Source organism: Colius striatus, chromosome 26 (genome assembly GCF_028858725.1).
Source record: "Colius striatus isolate bColStr4 chromosome 26, bColStr4.1.hap1, whole genome shotgun sequence".
In the NCBI taxonomy this organism is placed as follows: domain Eukaryota; kingdom Metazoa; phylum Chordata; class Aves; order Coliiformes; family Coliidae; genus Colius; species Colius striatus.
This window is the reverse complement of record NC_084784.1, coordinates 2181519-2205314: the sequence shown is the minus strand read 5'-3', so window position 1 is coordinate 2205314 and position 23796 is coordinate 2181519. Positions and strand designations below refer to the sequence as shown.

General features: G+C 53.6%; 1 protein-coding gene across 6 annotated transcripts in view; it reads left to right on the top strand.

Annotated features, from left to right (window-relative positions):
• LOC104562043 (cyclic AMP-dependent transcription factor ATF-7) overlaps positions 1-22300 on the top strand; it is a 69439-nt gene extending 47139 nt beyond the window's left edge. For 3 of the 6 annotated variants that reach the window (XM_062015432.1, XM_062015433.1, XM_062015434.1), the window contains exons 3-12: positions 3495-3591; positions 6654-6772; positions 10161-10295; positions 10864-11021; positions 13703-13802; positions 14944-15057; positions 15249-15395; positions 17604-17801; positions 18803-18911; positions 21958-22300. In XM_062015432.1, coding sequence (XP_061871416.1) covers positions 3495-3591; positions 6654-6772; positions 10161-10295; positions 10864-11021; positions 13703-13802; positions 14944-15057; positions 15249-15395; positions 17604-17801; positions 18803-18911; positions 21958-22181 — 1401 coding nt within the window. In that variant the 3' untranslated portion in view covers positions 22182-22300. The other 3 variants (XM_062015436.1, XM_062015437.1, XM_062015438.1) reach the window with 3 other exon arrangements.
• The last annotated feature ends 1496 nt before the right edge of the window (positions 22301-23796 follow it).

Genomic DNA, 23796 nt, shown 5'->3' with positions numbered 1-23796 from the left:
CCTTGTGAGCATCTCGGGGGCTAAATCAATCCAGCCCCATGTTTACTCAGACCTCAAATGCTTAGGAAGCCAAAATCAAGGGGGTTTTAACCCATAGAAAGCCAAAATCAAGGGGGTTTTAACCCTTAGTCAAAATCAAGGGGGGTTTAACCCTTAGAAAGCCAAAATCAAGGGGGTTTTAACCCTTAGTCAAAATCAAGGGGGTTTAACCCTTAGAAAGCCAAAATCAAGGGGGTTTTAACCCTTAGTCAAAATCAAGGGGGTTTAACCCTTAGAAAGACAAAATCAAGGGGGTTTTAACCCTTAGTCAAAATCAAGGGGGTTTTAACCCATAGAAAGCCAAAATCAAGGGGGTTTTAACCCTTAGTCAAAATCAAGGGGGGTTTAACCCATAGAAAGCCAAAATCAAGGGGGTTTTAACCCATAGAAAGCCAAAATCAAGGGGGTTTTAACTCTTAGTCAAAATCAAGGGGGGTTTAACCCTTAGAAAGCCATAATCAAGGGGGTTTTAACCCTTAGCCAAAATCAAGGGGGGTTTAACCCATAGAAAGCCAAAATCAAGGGGGTTTTAACCCTTAGTCAAAATCAAGGGGGGTTTAACCCTTAGCCAAAATCAAGGGGGGTTTAACCCTTAGGAAGCCAAAATCAAGGGGGTTTTAACCCTTAGCCTAAATCAAGGGGGTTTTAACCCCTTCAGAGGCTGCTTTGGGTGCCTCTCACCCCCCCCAAAGCCTTCACAGCTTCCTTTTTCATTCAGACCCCCACCAAATAGGCTGAAATAACACTGTTGTATGTCAGCTGCTGATGGAAGGAGATTAAATATTAAAGGCAGTGCTGTGGCTTTAACTCATTCTGGTTGGGGGTTTTTCTCTCCTCTATTCTTCCCCCTTTCTCTCCCCCCCAACCTCCCCTCCCCTTCCTCGCTCCCCCCCACCTCGTGCTTTTCTTCTCTCTCTCTCTCTGTGTAAAATGACATGATTTAGAACCCAACTGCCAGACTCAGCCTCTAGGTTTCAACGTTTGGAAATGTTCTGTAGAAAGATATATTGTGTCTGTGAGCGTTTCTGGTGCGGAGAGAGGAGAGAGCTCCCGAGCTAGTGAGACCACATAAAGATGTTAAATAGAGCTGTAACGGGGCGGGCGAAAGCAGGAGAAGGGCCCTGACGTTCAGCAAGAGGGGAAGGGGGGGTTGGAAAAAATACATCTAATCATCCTGCAATGGAGCAAAAAAAAACCAGGAGAGATTGAAATAAATCCAGTGGTAGCTGAAACGTGCCTCTGATGGAGCTGGGGCTGGAGATTTGGGGGTGAGGAGGGAGGGGAGGGGGAAATGTGAGCGCGTTCTCCCGCTGCTTCGCTCCTCTCCTGTTTCTTTAGTGCAATACTTGGAGAATTGGGGGATTTGCTTCCTTTTTCTCCTCCCTGTCTCCTTCATGCTGTTGGAGCAGCAGCTGCCTGCCTGCTAAATATTCATCCCAAATGCTCCTTCATCCTCACCCCCCCAAAAAACCCCTCAACCTTATTTTTCTCCTCTCACCCAACGATTTGCAGCTCATTGCTGAGTGAGGTTGGCAACACAGTACCTTCACCCACACACCCCTCACCCTGGGGTGATTTTGGGCCAGAAACATGACCAAATGTGGGTGCCCAGCCTGTTCTCTCCCTTTTCCACCAGCTTTTTACACCCTGCTGCGAGTTCTCCGTCTCTCAGAGAACGAGGCAGCGCTTCGCTCGCTTCTCCTTTGTTTTTGGCCTCGCTCAGAGCCCAAATACTCCTTGGGAAGGAGTCACTGAGGGGTTTGGAAGCTGTGGGGAAGGCAAAACAACCCAAAATGTGTGTCTGTGTGTGTGTGTGTGTGTGTGTGTGTGTGTGTGTGTGTGTGTCCTGAGCAAAACCATCGAGAAATGCAATTCGAGGTTCCGCTCCCGGGAGCGGCGTCTGGCAAAGCCTCAGCCTCGGAGAGGGGGTTATGTGGGTAAAAACCTCGTTGTTTTTTCTCCTTGTGAGCACTTTAAGACCCACCAGCTTGAATTCTTTAATCTGAGCCCCTGTTAGGAGTCACCATCAAAAGCACCTTCTGCTACAGCCGCGTCTGAAGGACGCTTCGCATCATCCCCTTGTTATTGCGCCGAGGGGAAGATGGATGAGGACGCGGCTGGATGAGCCCGTTGTCTTGGCAGTTCCGTCCCTTTCCTTGTGTCATATGTGTGTGTGTGTGTGTCCCCCATCCTCCTCCCTCCTCACCGTCGCCACACAGCTCTGGGGAAGGCGCCTTGGCGGCTCCCAGCCTGGAAAAACACAGATTTGTTGGCTAAAAAGAGTCGTAAATAAAACATGGAGATGGGGGGGGGGGGGGGAAAAGAGCGAAGTGACACGCTCGAGCTAATTCTCAGGAACAGGTGGCTTTGGGTTGGTTTGTTTGTTGGCTGGTTTGAAAGAGACATTAAAAAAAAGGGAAAAGGGAAGGGGAAAAGGGCAGAAATCGGCTCGTTTTTGCTGCAGCGGCAGCGGCTCAACGCCGAGCTCCGGGCGCATAAAACGCTGCGCAACGGCCCACACCGTGCCCTCGGCCTCCCCGTTTGTCGCAGTCTATTAGGAGAGGCACAATCCATCCTCAGCTCTTTATGATTCTTTGCTTTAACCCTGTCTTTGTCTTTTTTTTCCCCCCCCTCCTCTTTGCTCTCACATTCCCCTCTTTTCCCTCATCTCTGGTGCCGCAGAATGGGCCCCGGTGCTGTGAGGCCTTTTGTCTGGGTGTCAGGCCGCCATCTCCCTGCCCTCACAGGGGTGGGGTTTTGTCCTCTCATTCTCCCACATCCCAAAAGCTGACACAGGTGGGGTTTTTATGCTGGGGTTGTCCCACAGGTGGAATTACAGATGGGGTATTGACAGCAGGTGAAATGTCTCTGTGTGTGTGTGTGTGTGTCCCTCTCAGGCCTTGCCACCTCGGCAATGGTTTTGGGCTGTCTCCGTGCTGTGGGCATCGTCCTCTGCAAAACCACAACCTGCCTCTCTAAATGAGTGTCAGAAAGTGTCACCAACCCCCCCAAAAAAAAGCTTCCTGACCCCTAATAACACTTAATTCATCCCTCCATTAATTAGCCAGCAACAAAGCGACATCTCTCATCAAACAGGGCTGGGGGGGGGGGGTGGATTCATCTGTCTCACATCAGTCTCAGCCGCTCGGTGGCTTAATAAAGGATCCTAAACCCCCTTCATGTATAGGTTTATTGATGTTATTTGTGTGTGTGTCCCCACAGAAGCCCTCCCTTTTATTTTTCCACCACTTATCTTCACACACCACGTCTCAAACAATCCGTCCCCGCTCTGGTTTCGCTTAACGCTCGGCAGCCCTCGCGTTCCGCTCGCTCTCCAGGTGGCTTTTTCCACCCCTTTATCCCCCTTTCCCCCCCCAAACCTATTTCTTAACCCTTTTGGAAATTGTATTTTGGGGTTGTTGTTTTTTTTTGTGTGTGTGTGTTGTGTTTTGCAGAGGTTTACAAACGAGGACCACCTGGCAGTTCATAAACACAAGCATGAGATGACATTGAAATTCGGCCCAGCTCGCACCGACTCGGTCATCATCGCAGGTATGTGCCGTTCCTTGGCCACAAAGCTTCCCCCCACCACCACCACCCCTCCAAAAAAATGCTGCACATTCATCTCACCCTGACTGCAAGATTAATACCAGCGACCAGATGCACTGCAAAACGTCCCTACCTCCCATAAAAACCCCTTGTGATCTGCATTTAATCAGGAGGAAAGGAAAAGCCAGAGGCTTCCAAGTTGCTTTTTCATTCCCCCCTCTTTTTTTTTATGGCAGGATCAGGTTTTGTGAGGTTGGGTTTTTGGGGTTGTTTTTTTCACTTCTTTGCTTTTTGGGGCTGGTTTTCTTTTTTAGCTCTCACCCTTTTTATTAAGACTGGAAGATTTATGGACAAAAAAAGCTCTTTCACGTTCCTCTCTCTCTTTTTCTCTGTGTGTGTGTGTGTGCTTTGAGGATGATGAAGAAAACCTGACAAAGCCAGCTTCCTCTCCTCAGCCCAGGTGTCAATTTTCTGGAGCTTTTTAGGCTCACAGTTAATAAATCCAAATGCCATCGAGTGCACCAGCTACTGCAGGGAGTGGGAATTTCACTGAGGAGCTCTGAAGCACTCAATGCAGCCTTTTATAAGATTAGGGAAAGGCAAACCCCAAACACAAACCCCTCAACCCAAGCCATGGATATTGTTGTCTGGCAGCAGATTGTTGTCAGTCACAGACACTCTCCTGCCTTTGTCAGTCTCCTTTGGGCTGCTGAGATAAAGGGCGTGAGGTTTGGGTTGAAAAGCTGGATGAAAAGGCTGTTGGTGAGAGCAAAGAAAGGAGGAGGAGGAGGAGGAAATGCTTCCTGAAGCCTCCAGGGTTCATAAGGGGGAGAAATGAAGTGTCTGCTTCAAGAGCCCAGCACCTTTTTCCCAGGTTCAGCTGCAGATTTGGTGTTGAAGTAGGAAACAGGGATTCAGGTGGTTTCTTTGAGGCTTCACATTAATTGTGGCTGGGGGTAAAGGGTTGTAAAAGAGCTCGTGCAGCCTTTGCTGGGAAGGCAAAAAGCTGCTCCCAGGGGAGGGCTCGTTGAGACAAAACGAGCTCCAGGAGGGAGAATTCATTTAAATGGGATCAGGCTGCTGGGAATTGATGGCAAAGAATGTGGGGCAGAGGCAGAAAGGAACTTCAGCTTCCTAAAGGTCATTTTATCCGTTGGTTCCCTCCTTTCTGAAGTGGATGCACAGCAGGAGGATTAATTTCTGCTCAGTAAACCCAGGGTGTAGCTTGGCCAGGCACTGATGAGGAGAAGAAACAGGGCACGGTGCTGTCTGTGGCTGAAGTCCCTCCTGCTCTCACAGGGATGCAGCACCCAGCATCTTTGCTGCTCCCAGAGGGATGTAAATCCCTCCTGTGCACAAACTCTGAGGGCTAAAACCCTTGGGTGAGGTGGAACATGGAGTTTTTCACAGCAGGAACAGCAGCCAGGGCAGGCCCAGCCCCTTCTCCCACCTCCTCTGGGTTGATATTCAGTGGATCAAAAGCCCAAAGCCCCCTCTAAAAAGAAACCCCAACTTAACTTGCCTGTAGGCAGTGCAAAACCAGCCTGTTTACCCCAAGCTTTCCCTGGCTGAGCTCAGATAGAGCTGCAAGGTGAGATTTGAACTGGCTTTGAGATCTGGGGTGTTAATGCCCTACGTTCCTAAGATCTTTGGGGGTGATTTGTTGTTTTAAGCCCCCATGTCTCTGGGTTTTCCTGTTCTCTTCCCTGCTTTTTGCTTTGTGCTGAGCTCAGGGGCAGCAGCCTGTGTGTTAATGAGCAGGAGGGTTCAGCATCCATCTCCCCCCATCACTCTGTGCAAGGGAGTCGTAAAGGATTGTTCTCTCTCACGCGCTTCTTGGGGTGATGCCGTGGGCAGAGGAGCTGCTGGAGGTACAGACTGGAGGGAGGGGAAAGGGTAAGATGAGAGAGGTTTATATGGCTTTGCTTTGGGGTGTTGGGAAAACTTCTGCTGGAGATTTGGGCTGCTGTTAAATGAGGAACCGTCCGAAAAGAGCCCCGAGAGCCGTTAAAGCGCTGGATACAACAACCTCCTGCTGAGAGCTTCGGCTGACAGAGTTCCTTGGTTTAATGAAGATCTGGGAGGGGAATCAAAGTGTGCTCAGAGAAGGCTTTGGGGGGTGCTTTATGAACAAAAGCAATAGGTACAGGGTTCAAAGTCAGGCTGGGAAGAAAGCGGAGTTCCGCGGAGCCGCTTCCCGACTTCCACCCCGAGGTGAAATCAAAGGGGGGATGTTTGCTGGGTCCAGGAGCATCTGTGCCAAACAGCCAGTGCTTGCTGCAGGAGCTCAGGTTAAACTACCCCAGGGATCCCCTTTTGTTTTTTGTGCTTAAAAATCCAGGTGAGTTTCTGTGCCAGATGGATCCTTGCAGCGTGTCGTGTGCTCGCGCCGGAGGCTCCCGCGAGTTTAACCTGAGCTCCCGACACAGGCAGCACAAAACCCACCCAGAGAGGCTCACCCAGAGCAGGGGGAACATCTCTTTCTGCTTTTATAGGCTGGGTGATGGCCAGAAAGATCATGACTCAATGTGTTAAGGGGGTGGCAGACGGGTCCCTGAGGGATTGCTGTGGACAGCGGGGGTGGGTTATTAACGCTCGGTCCGAAGATGAGACTCTTCATCAGAGGTGGAGCTGCTCCCATCAGCCCTTTCCCACCCTTCCACCTCTCATCACTCCACACTTTGTTTCAGGGAGTTCAAACCTTAGTGTTTTCTTTCCTTGCAGTGACAAATTCATCCCAAGGACAGGGTGAAAAGAAACCCCTTTCCCCAGGGGTTTCCCCAGGGTGGGAGGGACAGGACCCGCAGGCAGGACTCTCACACGCTGCTTATTCCTTCAAACACTGTCTTACTGGAGAAACAAATCAACAAGAAACCATTTCCCCTCCCCTCTCTGATTTGTCACTTGCTTTACAAACACATGTTGTGTCAGAGGAGCAGCCAGGCTCCCACAAAGCAGAGGCCACGTCTGCTCAGGGTCCCCCCTCGGGGACGACTTGAGGTGGTTAAAAGAGTTTTCTACCTTCTGTTTTTGACCAGTGATTCGGTGTTTTACAACCCAAACAGATCAAACCCCGACCCCAACTCGCTTCTTGAAGAACTGTGAAGAAGTGGGACTCTTCAATGAGCTGGCCAGCTCCTTTGAGCACGAGTTCAAGAGAGCAGCAGAGGATGATGAGAAAAAGGCAAGAGGGAGGAAGGCCTTGGTGGCTGTAAAATCAGGCTGGGTGCATCTTGTGGGGGTTGGAGGGGGCTGGGGCTGCTCTGATCCGAGGCACATGTTGTAAGATGACTTAAGAGTGGTCTCAGGTTTAATGTTCTGGCTTATGTGGGGCTTGATTTCCCTGCTTTGGGGTGACTTTGGCTGCCTGTCCTGCAAGCCAAAGCCTGGTTCATTATTCCTTTGTCTTCTCACTTGAGGGGGTTGAAATAGGGAGTACCTAAAATACCTCCCAGCTTGGGAAGGTGATGAAGGAAAAGAGCAGGGCTGTGTTGAGAGCAGAGGCAAAAGAAATCACTCCTTGGGGATCAGGATCCTTCACGGTGATGCCTCGAAGGTGCGGTTGGCAGAGCTGGCTGAGCTCAGCCCTGTGCCTCCAGCATGCAAATGGAAGGAGGAAAGAGGCTGTTAGTGACAGAGAGAGGGGCTTCATGGAGGAAAGAGGCTTTTCCCTAACAAACAGAGGGGGTGTCATGGGGGAAAGAGGCTTTTTCAACCAGAGAGAGGGGCTCTGTGGAGGAAAGAGCCCTTTATTAACAGATAGAAAGAAGGGACTGATGGAGGAGCGAGGCTTTGTGTGACAGAGAGAGGGGCTTGTGGAGGAAAAAGGCTTTTAATAACAAATAGAGAGAAGGGGTTCATGGAGGAATGAGGCCTTTTGGAGCAGAGAAAGGTGCTCTGTGGAGGAACGAGGCTTTTAGCAGAGAGAGGGGCTTCAGGGAGGAACGAGGCTTTTCCTAACAAAGGCTTCAGGGAAGAACGAGGCTTTTGCTAACAGAGAGAGGGGACTGCTGGAGGAACAAGGCTTTATCTAACAACCAGAGAGGACTCCATGGAGGAGGGGGAAAAAGAGGCTCTTTGTAACAAAAGAAACTCCCTCATCACCAAGTGCTATCGATCGAGGCCGGGCCCGGCCAAGCTGGGAGCGCAGAGGTCTGAAGGACAACGGCATCTCATCAGGCAGCAGCTAATTAAAGACATTTTCCCTTCTTTCCCCTCCACCCCTCCTCCTTTTTTCCAGGCTGTGAGGAGCAGCAGATGGGTGTTGGGCTCTCATTTAGTGACTTGATGTATGTGGGTCCGTGCGGCCGCAGTCGGCGGCTGCTCAACGCGAGCTGGGCCACGTAAATCTTGGGCGAGATGGGGAACGGAGGGATTGGGAATTACACACCCCAAAGTGTCTCCAGCCTGCTCTCCTAATAACAGGGCTCTTTAAAGCAGAAATTGATCTCTCTCATTGGTATGCTGCAGTGGCATTTTATGCTCTTTCTGCTCTCTCCCCCTCCTCCCTTTTCGCTGCCTTTTGTTCTCCCACAACTCGGGCTCAATGTGTTGTTCCCCAGCTCCAGGAGCCACTGCAGGTTGTGCAATGCTGGGCTCTGGGAGAGGAGATGAGCTGAGAAGGGAAGGAACAACCTCCTCACCAGCACAGGCTGGGACCTGGCAGTGCAAGGGAACATGCTCAAGTCCCACTTCAACATAAAGAGCAACTCCTTTGGGGTGGGGGTGAGGGAGCCCTGGCCCAGGCTGCCCAGGGAGGGTGAGGTTGTTGTCTTGCTTTTGGGAAAGGGAACATCCACAGGCAATTTGGGGCTCAAATCTGACCTTTGTACAAAGAGCTTCAGCACCTGAATCACCTCAAAGGGTCCAAGGAGAAGAAAAGCAACAGGGAAAGGCAACAATCTCTTGGGCCAGCAACACCCCCCCCTCCTCCTGCCCTCCTACCAGAGCCAAACTCCTTCACACACACCAGTGGCTCCTATAAATAGCAAAGCCCATTCCTCCAAGGATGGGATTTGCCCTTTAACCAGTCATTAAAGAAAAAGCCCAAGGGGTTTTCTGCCTCTGAGGGGTCATTTTGCTGCCTGAGCCCACCCATCTCCCTGCCTGGAGCTTCAAGATCTTGAGGCTTTTAGGTCTTTTCTTCCACTTTAGGATGTTTTCACTTTAGGATGTGGCTGCAGGCTGGATGTTCCTGCAGTGTGAAGCTCTGGGATGCCTTCAGGCAGGCAGGGAAAACCTTCTCCCTCCTCCAAACAAACCCCCCACCTCCTTCTGCAAAGGCAAAAAGTCCCTGGGCCCAGATGGTTTGTCACTCACCAAACCTGGCCAGAGCTGCTGCTGCTGCATTTCTGAGATGCTTTCAACATTTGGCCACACCAAACCCCAGTTGCTGCTGTTTTGTCCTCCAGTTCCAAGGGTGGTCTCAGACACCAGCCTGTTAATTAAAACCAGAGGCTCAGCAGGAGCCTTCCCCTGGAGGCACTTTAAGTGGTTTGAAACTTCCCTGCATGTTAATCCCTTCTCCTTTGTGATTCCAAGTGCAACATCTCTGCTTAAAGAGAGCAGGTAAATGCTGACTGAGAGAACGTCCCTGGGTGCCCAGATTTACCTTCTTGCTGCAGTTTCCCCCCTCCCTGGAGAGGATTTGAGCTGCAGCAAAGGAGGAGGTTTAGCTTAGAGCCTCGGACAAACTGTCAGCAGTGAAGGAAAGCACCAGGATTGATTGTGGAGGGAGGGAGGGGAGAGCAGGTTGGACAAACAGCTGCCAGGATTGATTTAGGGAGAGTTTCTCCTGCCCTGGACAGAGGGAGGGAAGGGATTGAGGGAATGCCCAGCTGAATGCAGCACCCTGCAGCTGGAGTCTCCCTTCCCTCCCTATGCACCATCTTCTCTCCCTCCATTTCTGCAGTGGCCTCACAGTTTCACCCCTTCTCCCTCATCACCACCCTGCCCTTTATCCTCCCCACCCCCAGCAAGTCATTAACTGGTTAAACTGGGGCACGTGGCAGTGCTGGAAGCCAGGGTGGGTGGTGGCAAGTTGCCAGGTTGAGGCATATGGTTGGGTTTTATTTTAATGGGGAGCTCATAGATATTTAATAACTTGCATGGCTCTTTGTTTGCTTTTGATAATCGGGCAATAAAGTAATTCAGGCTGATTTATACAATGCTTTACAGCTCAGCCTGTGAATGAAAGTGCCTTCTGTAACTCACAGGCATTTGGCTTTGTTACCTGTTCTCCTCAGCAGAGCCTTTATTGAAATGGAGAAGGGGAGGGGTGGGGGGAAGAAAACTTCAATCCCTTTTAACCCCATGGACAGAACTGTGTGTGTGTCACAGAGAAATGGTGCCATCTGGGCTCAGAGAGTGTCTGTCCTGAGCCTGTGTCTGGGTTTGGATGGCACCACTCTCAGCCTCAGGCTCCCAGATGCTGCTCCAGTCCAAATAAATAATAACCATCATAATTTGGCAAGAGCTCAGAGGCTGGGAGCTTTTCCTCTGGGAGCAGCTGAGTGTTTCACAAACAATCTGAGCTAATTGTCCTTTTCAATCCGTGGTTGGTTTGCTTGTAGAGCTCTGGAGCCTTGGACATGTCTCTACCCTCCACCCCAGACGTTAAGATAAAGGAGGAAGAGCCAGTGGAGGTTGATTCTTCCCCACCAGACAGCCCTGTGTCCAAGCCACAGTCTCCACAGAGCAAGGAGAAGGTAGGTCACCCTGACCCCACCGAAGCCTCTCCTGTGGATGACAACAAGGTTTTCTCTTGAGTGCCAAGGTCTGATTTCAGCTTGTTTCCCCTCATTTTAGAAAGAAACAGCAAAGCTTGGTGGCTAAAAGCCATGTTTTAAGCCTCCACATGGCTTTGGCTAATGCAGAGAGCTGTACATCCAGCTCCTCTGACAGGGGAACGGTGCCAAACGCTCTGGGAATCCTCTTCCATCCAGACAAGTAACACATCTTCCATGAGCTGTGGGCTCCCCATGCCCAGAGGGGCTGGAGGTTCAGAGCAGGTTAATCCAGGTGACACAGTCTCAATCCCATGGGGCTGAAGTGGTGATTGGGAGAGGGGGATCCTTTCCCAGAGGCTGCATATTGGCCCTTTCCCTCCCTGACATCAAGTCGATGTGCCATCGGGTCAGTTGCTCCCCTCCCTGCCTCGGTTGCTGCAGCCAAAGGGCTTGAGTTTTCCTCTTGAAGGTAAAATCCAGCTATCAGAAGAAAGAGAAAAACCACATAATCCTCCAGCTAACATCTCCTTTTGCCCATCCTCTTCAGGAGATCACCTCCAAGCCTGTCATCATCTCTACACCTACTCCAACCATCGTGCGTCCCGGCTCGCTGCCGCTGCACCTGAGTTACGACCCTCTGCACCCCACTCTGCCTTCCCCAACCTCTGTCATCACCCAGGCTCCTCCTTCCAACAGACAGCTTGGGTGAGTACAGAAGGGCTTTTTTTTTCCCCCTTCCCCCTTGGTTTTCTGGGTAATAATTAGGTCTGTTTAAACAAGCTCCTTGATGAGCAGGACCGAGGTGCCACCGTCCCCGCTGCGGCTGCTTGGGCACAAGAGTCTTGTTGCAACCAGAGCAAGAATGAGGCTGGAAATGCAAAAAGCAGGAACTAATTGTCACAGGGTAACGAAACGAAGCAAAACTTCCCCCCAGGGACACATTCAACCCAATCCCCAACCACTCTGGGACATGCCACTGGCTTGTCTCTGATGGGGGAGCGTGAGCTGATGGCTGGGGACTCCCAAGTTGCTTCGTTTGCAGCCTGGGCTGGGCTGTAGGAAATTGGCTGCATCTTTTAATGGCTTTGGGATTTGCTCAGACAGCTGTTGCCTCTGAAGTGTAACCTCTTCTGCAACCTGCTGGCCTCCTTTCATGGTCAGCCTCTGCCTCGGGAGCTGTTTGTTTCAGCACATCTAATGACCTGCTCCTCTGGGGAAAGGCTTTTTCTTGCCTCTCTTTAACAACCTGCACTGGGAGGTTCCTGAGGTTATGAGGCTGCTGCACTGCCAGGGAGCTGCACAGAAAAGGAGCCTGAAGGATGCAGGAAACACTTTACAATGAGCCCTCAGGAGATGTGTATTTAGCCTCACTTCTATTCTTTGCTGTCAGGATGCTTCTCTGTTGCTATGCTCCTGGCCTCTTTCTCATTACCCTGGTCTGAGGTTGGCTCCTTACTTCAACCAGGCTGTGGAGCTTTTTAAGGCTGGCTCCTTGCTTCAACCAGGCTGTGGGGCTTCTTAAGGCTGGCTCCTTGCTTCAACCAGGCTGTGAGGAGCTTCTTAAGGCTTGCTCCTTACCTAAACCAGGCTGGGGGGCTTCTTGAGGTTGGCTCCTTGCTTTAATCAGGCTGTGGGGGGCTTCTTAAGTCTGGCTTCTTACTTGAACCAGGCTGTGGGGGCTTCTTGAGGTTGGCTCCTTGCTTTAACCAGGCTGGGAGGGGGTTGAGGCTGGTTCCTTTCATTAACCAGGCTGTGGGGAGCTTCTTGAGGCTGGTTCCTTACATTAACCAGGCTGGGAGGCAGCTGAGACTAGTTCCTTACATTAACCAGGCTGTGGGGGGCTTCTTGAAGTTCCTTACACTAACCAGGCTGGGAGGCAATTGAGGCTGGCTCCTTACATTAACCAGGCTGGGAGGCAGTTGAGGCTGGCTCCTTACATTAACCAGGCTGGGGTTTGGGGTATTTTTTCAGCTGCCAGTTCCTATTTTTGTGTGTAGCTTTTGTTTTCACCCTCTGGCACCATCAATCCAAACTTCCTGCTGGAAATCCTGGCTGGAGCCATTAAGGGGTTAAGCAATTGTCCTGGGCTTTTGAAAAAGGGCTTTTCTATTCCTTCTGGAACCCTGGGGCTGTTTGGAAGCCAGTCCCCACCTGCTTGGAGGCATGAAAAGACTCAGAAGTGGAGCAAGTTAGGCTGTAATATCATTTTAGGTACCCCCAGGGGGGTAAATCCCTCCTTGGGCTGCAGCTTGCATGAGGGTCCCTGTGTGAGGGCCACAGTGACTGTGTTGGGGTTACTGGTGTGACAGACATGGAGGGGAGGCTCTGACCTCCCTGGAACTCAGCTTGTTAGGCTGAGAATCTGCACAGCAGCCCAGAGGATTTGGGGACACCCAACAGAAATGAATGAGAGCCCAAAGGCACCTTTAATTCCAGCCTTGAGTTATTGGCAGGATGAACTCTGTCCTCTGTCCCTTGTCCCCACCCTGCCTGGGTAGCCCAACCTCCTCTGTCCTCATCCCTGGGCTCAGCAGAGGAGGCAGCAGCAAATTCTTGTCTCTCCCTCTCCCAGAATCAAGCTCCCAGCAGCTCTTTCCCTTCCCTGCTCCTCTCTGCCTCTGGTTCCTGGCTGCAGAGCAGATCAGCCCTCACTGGCAGGAATGATTGCCTTCCTCTCCTCAGCACCCAAAGCAGATCAGCTCTGGCTTTCTCCCTTTCCTCTCCTAGCAAAGCCAAGTCCAGAGGGTCAGAGGTGGAGCTCTGGGGGGTTTGTGATGCTCCCAGATGGGAGTGCAGAGGGGTTGGGGAGGGCTCTGTGCCCATTTCTCACCACTTTGGCTGCAAAGTCATCTGCAGTGGCAAAGCTCTTCTGGTGGTTTTAGTTTGTCCCAGGGAGTTTCCAGCATGGTGTGGGGCCATTTCTGTCTCCCAGAGCCATTCTCTGGGCAGATTTAGGAGGTTTTTCTCTGGAGCCAAGAGTCAGAACTGCTCACTAATGGAAAGAACTAAATCCTTGCAAAGCCTCTCCTGGGAGCTCATGGGCTGAGGAGTGACTGGTAGGCAGGAGCTCAGGTTCCTCCCCCTCTGCCTGCTCAGCTCTGGAGGACAGTTTGAATCTCCCTGAGGAGGATTTGCAGCAGCTCCTGGAGGTGTTTTTCTGTCTGTTCAGGTGGGCAGCACGTCCTGAGGCTTTGGCAGCCCTGGCAACCAGCTGGCACATGCCCAGGACTTCCTCAGGGGCTGCCAACCCTGGGCAGTGGAGCTGGGGGGGGGATGAAGGAAAAACAACCCCAAATCCACCAACCAAAAGGGATTCCTACTGCTTGCCCTTGAGCTCCCAGGACCTGAGATCATCCTGAAATCAACCTGAGTCTTTGTTTCTGCAGCTCTCCCACTGGTTCCCTTCCTCTTGTCGTGCAACTTGCCAATGGCCAGACCATGCCTGTGCTCCCAGGGCCTCCTGTACAGATGCCTTCTGTGATATCGGTGAGACAAACAGCCAGGGGGGGCAGAAAAGGGGACAAGGGTGGGTTGGTTTTTGTTCTTTCCTCTGTCAAATATACTCAGGCCCTTCCATTTTGTAATAAACCATTCAAATCTCTCTGTGTGCAAGAGAAGACTGGAAGAGGAGGAGGAGGAGGAGGAGGAGGAGGAGGGGCCCAGCTCTAACAGCAATAACTAGAGGATCACACTAGAGGGCAATAAGTGTGGAAAAATCCAAAGCTTTGTCTGGACAGATGGCTCATGTCATTGATCCAGGGCTGGGAGCTGTAGGATCCCTGATTAGCTGCTTCCAATTGCCTCAATTGAAACCATTGGAGCTTGCAGAGAACATGTTGCTGGTTGTTTCAGGCCAGGAAAGACAACCCTGACCTCACCAGCCTGCTCAAAAGCTCCTGGAGATGAGCCTTTTGCATAGCTCTGAGCAGAGCTGAGCTGAGCTGAGCAGATTTACCTGGTGGGTGGGTGGTTTGGAGGTCCCTGAGTGTTCCAGCTCCCACCCCAGCAGCTCTGTGTGAATCCTGCCTGTCCTGCTGAGCCTGTCTGTGTGGGTTTGGAGTGAGTAATGGCCATAAAGCTGCAGCCTCAGGGAAGGGAAATGTTGACATCAAAGTCAGCAGACTTCAGGCAGCTCCAAAGTAGCTCCTGGGCACTGAAACATCTTCCCACCTGCCTCATCTTGCTTTTGTAGCCCTTGGCAACAGCGTGCCTGAGTGGCTTAGAGAAGCAAGTGCACCCTGTTTGATGAGGGAAGGGAGCTGTGTGTGATGAGGAGGGGAAAAGCTCTCTGTGGTGTGTAGTTTTGCAACAGAAGTGGGCAAAGAACCAAAGGAGATCTCGTGCCTTCCCTTTCCATCCACTGTGTGGTGGGGAAAAGCCCTCTGGGAGGGAAGAGGAAGGGTGGGGAGGCTTTGGAGCTGCCCTCCTCATCCTCAGTGCTGGGGGATTCTGTGGCCACCAAAGGAGTGGCTGGTGGCCTTGGGTGACAGGAGGGTGTGATGGATGGCAGTGGTTAAACATTGTCAAGGGTTATAAATGTGTTCAGTCAGGGAGTGATGGTGGAGCTGCTTCACAGAGCACAATGATGGGAGCTTCCAAAAGCCACTCCTTGCTTCCTCCCTCACAGCTGGCCCGCCCCATGGCCATGGTGCCCAACATTCCTGGCATCCCTGGGCCACCCATCAACACCAGTGGGTCCATTTCACCCTCAGGACTCCCAGTGCACTCAGAAGCCAAAATGGTAAGTGTCCAAAACCAGTGGCAGAGAGGGATGGCACAACCACAGTGTTGCCATTAAACCTCGGGGCTGTGGAATCAGAAACACCCCAGTCCCCAGAGAGCCCCTTCCTCAGCAGCCTGGCTCCTGGGATGACAGAGGAGCTGCTTAAAGCTTTAACAACTCCCCTGACACCCTTTTCTCTCCTTTCCCAGAGGCTGAAGGCCAGCTTGACAGCATCATCCTCACTGAATGGCAGCAACCTGGTGGTGGGCTCAGCCAGCACCATGGTGACAGCACGGCCGGAGCAGAGTCAGATCCTTGTCCAGCACCCTGATGCCCCTTCCCCAGCTCAGCCACAGGTTTGCTGCTGCCCAGCCCAGGAGCTGCTGGGTTTCTCTGTGGGGATAAAAAGGAGTTTGTAGCTTTAAAGCCTTCAGTGCTGCTTCAGCATTGACACTCTCAAACCTCCCCCAGGCAGAACAACTTCAGCTCCACGTCTGTTTGCTCACTGAGGTCTGGAGTTCTGAAGGAACAGTTTTCCCCTTCTCCCTACTCAGTTCCTGGGGTTAAACATTCTCCTCTCAGGCAATCAACTGGGCTGGCTCCTGCCAACTCACCAAATGCCAGCCTTCCATCAGGATCACCACCTGCTCCAGCAGCTAAAGCCTTCCAAAGCTTTAATAGCCATATGCTGGAGCTGCTCGTTCCAGAGACCTCACAGGCTCCCTTCAGGCTCTGGCCATGGCAATGGTTCTGCCCACCATGACTTTTTGTTTCTGTTCTCCTGAAAGAAAACCAGGAAATTGAACCAGTTGCCTCAGAAAGAGTGTTTAGCAATCAGGGGAAAAAAACCCAACTTGAATTGGTTTGTCAGGGTTGGTGACCACTCAGGTGTTTGTGCTCTGGAAGTGAGTTACTGAGCCCAAACTGAGCCCCAGGCTGAGTGTGGTTATGTGTGTCAGAGTGGCATTGAGGGCTCCCACAGTCCCCAGATCCCTGGGTGCTGGGGGCTGGAAGGGCCCTGCAGAGCTGCTCCAGCCCCAGCCCCTGCTCCAGCAGCTTCCCCTGGCTCAGGGGCACAGGAACGTGTCCAGGGGGGTTGGGAACCTCCTGAGAAGGAGCCTCCACACCCTCCCTGGGCAGCCTGGGCCAGGGCTCCCTCAGCTCAGCACCAAAGGACTTGCTCCTCCTGGGCCAGGGGCACTTGCTGTGTCCCAGCCTGTGCCCATCACCCCTTGTCCTGCCACTGGCCACCCCAGCACAAAGCCTGGCCCCATCCATCCTCCTTTAGGGACTGAGCAGCACTGATGAGATTCCCCTGAGCTCAGGCTTCTGTTCCCCAGGCTGAACAGCCCCAGGGCTGCAGCCTTTCCTCCTCACACACATGTTCCATCCCTCAGCATCTTGCTGGCCCTGCCCTGGCCTCTCTGCAGCACTTCCCAGTCTCTCTGCAGCTGGGGAGCCCAGCACTGGCCCCAGGACTCCAGCTGAGGCCTCCCCAGCTCTGGCAGAGCAGAGGGGCAGCACAACCTCCCTGGCCCTGCTGCCCACACTCTCTTCATGCCCCCCAGGCTGCCATTGGCTCCTTGCCCACCAGCCCACAGTGCTGCCCCACGTTCCCTTTGCTGCCCCCCAGCACTGCCAGGGCCCTGTCCCACAGCTGCTCTCCAGCAGCTCACCCCCAGCCTGGGCTGGTGCTGAGCTTGTTCCTCCCCAGCTGCAGGACTCTGCCCTTGGTGCCCCTCAGCAGGTACCTCTGTGCCCAACTCTCAGCCTGTGCAGCTCTCACTGCCTGTGCAGCTCAGTCTCTGATGCCTCAGCCTCTGCAGCTCAATCTGATGCCTCAGCCTGTGCAGCTCTCACTGCCTGTGCAGCTCAGTCTCTGATGCATCAGCCTGTGCAGCTCTCACTGCCTGTGCAGCTCAGTCTGATGCCTCAGCCTCTGCAGCTCAGTCTCTGATGCCTCAGCCTCTGCAGCTCAATCTGATGCCTCAGCCTCTGCAGCTCAGTCTCTGATGCCTCAGCCTCTGCAGCTCAATCTGATGCCTCAGCCTGTGCAGCTCAGTCTGATGCCTCAGCCTCTGCAGCTCAATCTGATGCCTCAGCCTCTGCAGCTCAATCTGATGCCTCAGCCTGTGCAGCTCAGTCTCTGATGCCTCAGCCTCTGCAGCTCAATCTGATGCCTCAGCCTGTGCAGCTCAGTCTCTGATGCCTCAGCCTCTGCAGCTCAATCTGATGCCTCAGCCTCTGCAGCTCAATCTGATGCCTCAGCCTGTGCAGCTCAGTCTCTGATGCCTCAGCCTCTGCAGCTCAATCTGATGCCTCAGCCTGTGCAGCTCAGTCTCTGATGCCTCAGCCTCTGCAGCTCAATCTGATGCCTCAGGCTTTCCTCTTCATCTCCACAACCTGAAGCCCACCTGAGGACGAGCTGCCCACCTTTACCCCCAACTCCCTCCATTCCACCCAGGCCTTTCCCTACACATCTAACTCCTCTCCAAAAAGCAACCCTTGCTTCTTTTTCACTCTTTTCTTCCCCCATCCTCTTTCCCTTCCCTCTCCTCCCCCAGGTTTCCCCTGCCCAGCCCACCCCCAGCACTGGTGGGCGCCGCAGACGAACCGTGGACGAGGATCCCGACGAGCGGCGTCAGCGGTTCCTGGAGAGGAACCGAGCGGCTGCCTCACGCTGCCGGCAGAAACGCAAGCTCTGGGTGTCCTCCTTGGAGAAGAAAGCTGAGGAGCTCACCACCCAGAACATCCAGCTGAGCGTGAGTATGTAACCAGGGAAGGCTGAGCACTGCCTGTGACTCCAGGAGGGGAAGGCTCCACGGACACGATGAGCGTTGGGATGTTGAGTCCACCCCGGAGCTGGATCAGTGGCCAAAGTGCACAGACACAGGGATGTTGGGGTTGGGAAAGCTCTTGAAGGTGCTGGAGTACAAGTCCAGCATTGATTCACAGCCCTCAGCACCTCAGATCACACAGTGGGAGCCCTCCAGGGCTGGGCACTGCCCCAGCTCCCTGGGCAGCCTGGCACAGGGCTCACACCCCTCTCAGGGAAACAGTTCTGCCTCAGCTCCAGCCTCAACCTCCCCTGGGTCAACTCCAGCCCCTTTCCTCTTGTCTTATCATTCATTACTTCATTTGCCTTCAGAAGTCCACCAAAACCCTACCTTTTCCCCTTTCAAACCATCAAAACCCCAACTTTCCCCTCAAAACTCTACCAAACCCCCACTTTTTCCTTTAAACTCCCCAAAACCCCAGTTTTTCCTCAGAACCAGAGAATCATTTGGTTGTTAAAGCCCTTGGAGGAGTCCCAGCCCTGCCCTCACCCTGCCCAGCCCAGCACTGACCCCTCAGCACCTCACCCCACGGCTTTGGGGTCCCTCCAGGGCTGGGCACTGCCCCAGCTCCCTGGGCAGCCTGGCACAGGGCTGACACCCCTCTCAGGGAAACAGTTCTGCCTCAGCTCCAGCCTCAAGCTCCCCTGGGGTAACTCCAGCCTCTTTCCTCTTGTCCCTCCTTGCTTAGGAGCAGAGTCTGACCCCCTGATTGTGGTATTTGTAACATCTTCCCTTGGGTGATGTTGAAAGACAATTCATCTGTGGGTTTCAGCTGCAGGACCCTGCCCTTGGTGACCTTCAGCAGGTTCCTCTGTGCCCAACTCTGAGCCTATCTCTCCCTGACTGGCAGCTCAGTCTCTGCTGCATCAGCCAGTGCTCCCAGTTTTGTTGGTTTCAGTTGTTTGGTGTTTGTTTTGCTGTCTCAGAATGAAGTGACCCTGCTGAGGAACGAGGTGGCTCAGCTGAAGCAGCTGCTGCTGGCTCACAAGGACTGTCCTGTCACTGCACTACAGAAGAAGACACAGGGTTATCTTGGTGAGTGTTGCCTTCTGCTGCTCCTTGTTTGCCTCTCAGGAAGTCTGAGCACATGAAAGCTGCCTAAGACATGAAGGAGTCATTGAATTGGTTTGGTTGTTAAAGCCCTGGAGTCCCTCCCCTCACCCTGCCCAGCCCAGCACTGACCCCTCAGCACCTCAGCTCAAGGGCTTTGGGATCCCTCCAGGGCTGGGCACTGCCCCAGCTCCCTGGGCAGCCTGGCACAGGGCTGACACCCCTCTCAGGGAAACAGTTCTGCCTTAGCTCCAATCTCAACCTCCCCTGGGGCAACTCCAGCCCCTTTCCTCTCATCTTGTCACTCAGAGACGAACCCCCAGCTCTGCAGCCTCCTGGCAGGGAGTTCACCACCAAAACCTCACTTTTCCCCTTAAAACTCCACCAAACCCCAACTTTTTCCCTCAGAAGTTCCCCAAAACCCCACTTTTCCCCTCAAACCCACGTCCCAGGGGCTGTGGCCACGCTGCAGCCCCTCAGTGTCCCTGTGGCAGTGAGTGAGGGGCCCAGCACTGACACAGCCCTGGAGCTGCAGCCTCCCCAGGGCCCAGCACAGGGGACAATCCCTGCCCTGCTCCTGCTGCCACCCCACTGCTGAGCCCAGCCAGGATGCTGATCCAAGCCAGCATTCCTTTCATCCTTTCTTTCCCCTCATCCTTCCTGTGCTGCCTATTTCATGGTCATCAACATGGCACCTAAACCTTCCCTCTGAATCCTTCTCTCCCCTGACAACCCCACACCACACACTCCCCTGAGCATCACCTGCATTCAACAGGCAGGGGCAAAAAACAACCCCTAAAACCCCCCAAATCAGGCACCATCCTTCTCTTTTCCCTCTCCAAAGGTCTGGCACAGCCTCATTCCACTCAGAGCCTGAGTGATGTGCCCATGAAGCTCCCCCCCTGCGCTCAGCCCTCAGCCTGTTTCCTCCCCCCTCCTTTTCCCTTCCAGGAGTTTACAGTTCCTGTGGTTACCCCTCACAGCCTTTTTCTTCTGCTCCAATAACACAGATGCATTGGTACATCTGAAGGAGCAAAATGAAACCTTCCTCCCCCCCTGCCTTTGTTTATCAGTGAGATTTGTGACTGAGCAGCTCCTTAAACTAAACCCACAGCACATTCCCTGGATGGAATTCCAGCTGCCTGGTGTCCACTCAGGTTCTTTGAGCCACAATCACCTTGTAAAGCTCCTTTTTTGGAGGGATGAGCTGTTAAATGATCCCAACCCTCTGCCTCCACCTTCTCTCTCCAACCTGCTGCCCTGGCCACAGCCAAAAGGAGTTGGAGGGGAAAAGCAAAACCTCACTTGAGTATTGAGGCAGCTGGTAGAAAACTGAGCCCCAGAGCCACAGCTGAGGTTGGAAAGCCCTTCTCTGATGATTTTCTCCTCCTTTTCAACCCCCAATGCCATGAGGTTTTCCCCTCTTGCTGTGGGAAGTGCTGTTGTTTCACTCTTCAAGGGGAGGTGGCAGCACCTTCCCTGGAATTCATTGAGCCAAGTGCCCAGGAGGGAATTTCCTCCAGGCACCTGCACAGAGTGAGCAGAGACCCCCCCCCCGAAAAGAGACAGAGAGAGGGCTCCCCTTGCTCTGTTTGGTGCCTCACAGATGATCCTCTCTGCTAGAAGCTCTGGGGTAGGAGAGGGGAGGTTGGTGCTTGGGAGAGAATCCAGAGCTGTGGAAGTGTGGAGAGGAGCGTGGAGGAAGGTTCCTGCCTTTGTCTGCCTCCAGAAACTGAGAGGCTGTGTGGCTTGTGGCTCCTGGCAGGCTCTGGCTCATTGTTGTATGCTGCTGCCTTCCTCCCTTTTCCTTCCTCCCTTTTCCTTCCTCCCTTTTCCTTCCTCCCTTTTCCTTCCTCCCTTTTCCTTCCCTTCTTTTCCTTTCCCCTCTTTCCTTCTCCCTTTCCTTCCCACTCTTTCTCCTTCCCCCCTTTTCCTTCCCACTCTTTCTCCTTCCCCCCTTTTCCTTCCCCTTTTCCTTCCCCTTTTCCTTCCCCTTTTCCTTCCCCCTTTTTCCTTCCCCCTTTTTCCTTCCTCCCTTTTCCTTCCTCCCTTTTCCTTCCCCTCTTTTCCTTCCCCTCTTTTCCTTCCCCTCTTTTCCTTCCCCCCCTTTCCTTCCCCCCTTTCCTTCCCCCCTTTCCTTCCCCCCTTTCCTTCCCCCTTTACCTTCCTCCTTTCTCCTTCCCTCCTTTTTCTTCCCCCTTTTCCTTCCCCCTTTCTCCTTCCCCCTTTCTCCTTCCCACCCTCTTTCCTTCCCCTTTTCCTTCCCCCCTTTCTTCTTCTCCCTTTCTCCTTCCCACTTTCTCCTTCCCACTCTTTATCCTTCCCCCTTTTCCTTCCCCTTTTCCTTCCCCTTTTCCTTCCCCTTTTCCTTCCCCTTTTCCTTCCCCTTTTCCTTCCCCTTTTCCTCCCCCTTTTCCTCCCCCTTTTCCTCCCCCTTTTCCTCCCCCTTTTCCTTCCTTCCCCCTTCCTCCTGTTCTCTTCCTTCCCTCCCACCCTCCCCATGCTGCCCTATTTCATTACCATCAACATGGGACATTAAAGCATTACCCTAAGAGCAAAGCAGGTGACTTCTACCCAAACAGGCCCCAGAACAACCCCGTCCCTGACCCTGCAGCTGGCTTTGGGTCCCATCCTTCCCCACTTGCTCCCCTCACACGTGCTGAGCTCCCTGCAGGAACCTCCCAGCCCAGGATCCACGTGGAGGGAAGATCCCAGCACCGAGGACTCAGGTTTGTGGGGGTGAGGCTCAGGCTGCTGGTGCCACCCTCAGGGAGAAGCTGCTGCCTCCCAGCCTCAGCAGGGCACAGCTCAGGGGAGGGTTTCTCAGGGCATGAAGCACTTGGGTTGTTCCAGCCTCACTCCCATCCCTCTCCTTCCATCCTCCAGCTCCAGGCGAGGCCGGGCAGCCTCCATCACCCACAAACAACCCCTTGGCTTCAAACCACACAGACACCAAACTCCAAACCCCTCCAATTCCTCCACCAACCTCTCTCTAACCTTGTTGCTTCTTGTCTCCCCTCCTTCCCTCAAGCAGAGAGCCCCAAGGAGAGCTCCGAGCCCAGCGGCTCCCCGGCGCCCGTCATCCAGCGCGGCTCCGGCCCGGCCCCGGCCCCCAACGGCCTCAGCGTGCGCTCGGCAGCCGAAGCCGTGGCCACCTCAGTGCTGGCCCAGATGGCCACCCAAAGGACAGAACTGAGTGTTCCAGTCCCCTCCCACGTCATCATGGCCCCACAGTCCCAATCTGCCGGCAGATGATGCGGCAGAGGCCGAGGCGAGGCCGGAGCAGAGACTGAGGCGGCCGCCGCCCCCCGGCAGGACTTTGGGGAGAGGCCTCCATGAGGAGCTTTGTTTCTTTTGAAGTGATTTGGGGGGGAAAGGGGTTGTTTCCCTTTTTGGTAGGGTGGGGGGGGTTGTTTTTGGCTCTGAGTTGGGTTCAGGGCAGTTCTTGGAGCTTCTTCTTCCAGCTCCCGGCGCTGACCGGCCTTGGAGTCGCTGCTCACCCGCCATCGGAGCCCCCCCGAAGGCCCAGAGCCCTCCCCTTGCTGAAAAGCACCTTGAAAGGTTCCCTTTCAGGTATCACATGAACACTAAAACCTCCCCACTTGGTGGATTTCCCCCTTGGTGCTTTTGCTCTTCCTCCCCACCACCTTCTTTCCTTCCTCCTCCTCCTCCTCCTCTTCCTCCTCACGCAGCTCTTGGGAGGCTCAGACAATTCCTTGTGCTGCCCATGGACACTTTGCTGCTTCCAGGCATCTGCTCCCTCCCCTCCTTTCACCTGCTCCTCCAGCCACCTGAAACCTTGCACCTTCACACCAGAAGCCTCCTGGAGCTCCCAGCTGAAAGGCCTCGAGCTTTGAGTCCATCATCACAAGATGCTCCCCCCCTGCCCCAAGAGATGCTTTGGGAGGTTTCTTTGCTGGTTTTTTTGGACACCCTGGGACTGGAATCGCTGGAAATGGGTTTGGGATGATGGAAAAGGTGGCTGAGGATTCATCACCTGCTCCCAACTCCACACCATCAGCCCCTTCCCCTGCCCAAGGAGCAAGTCCCTCACACAGAACCTCCACGATGGTGGCCTTAAATCACCACCCACTCGCCTGTTCCAAGGGGAAGGAGCAGGCAGCAGCCTTTCTGTTTGCTTCCCCCTTTCCCTTCTCTCACCTCTTCATCATCATCATCATCATCTGCTCTCAGATCTCAACCAGAACAAGCAAAGGAGCTTCCAGTTTCACGAGGGGACTGGCACCAAACCCACCCTCCTCCACGCTGAGAGACGTTGGGACACGCTTCACTTTCCCTTCTTGGACGAGTGGCTGAGTCCAGAGACACTTCCCAAAGCTCCCCATGGCCATGGGCAAGTGACCAGAGTTGGGGAAACAAGGAGAGAGTTTGGAATCACCCCTTTGAGGCATCAGCCCTCGTCCTTCCTCGTGCTCTGGACATCCCTCCTCGCCCACCTCAGGTCGCACTCGCCACTTTCTGAGCCAAAGTTCCTTTGGCAAAGCCATCTCCTTTGGGCTCTTCCACCTTGGGAAGCTTTCCAGGGACAGCAAAACCCAAAGCAAGAAGAGTTGGGTGCTGTGGGTGGGATGGTGGAGGTTCCACAGTTGGGTTTGAATCACCAGGGGATCCCTTTTTCCACTCCCCCCCTACCAGGGTTCCTCCCCTTGGGGGTCTGGCTCTTGCACTCCCCTGTTTGCTCTTGTCTCAGCCAGGACCAGGGTCACTTTCAGCCTCAGCAGTTGGTGTTTTGGGGTCAGACCCTGTGTTCATCCCCCTCAAACCCACCTTGGGGGGCTCTGGTTGCAGGGTCTGGCTGGTGGCAGATGGTTTGGCTCTTGCTTTGCCAGCCCAGGGTGGAAGAGGGGAG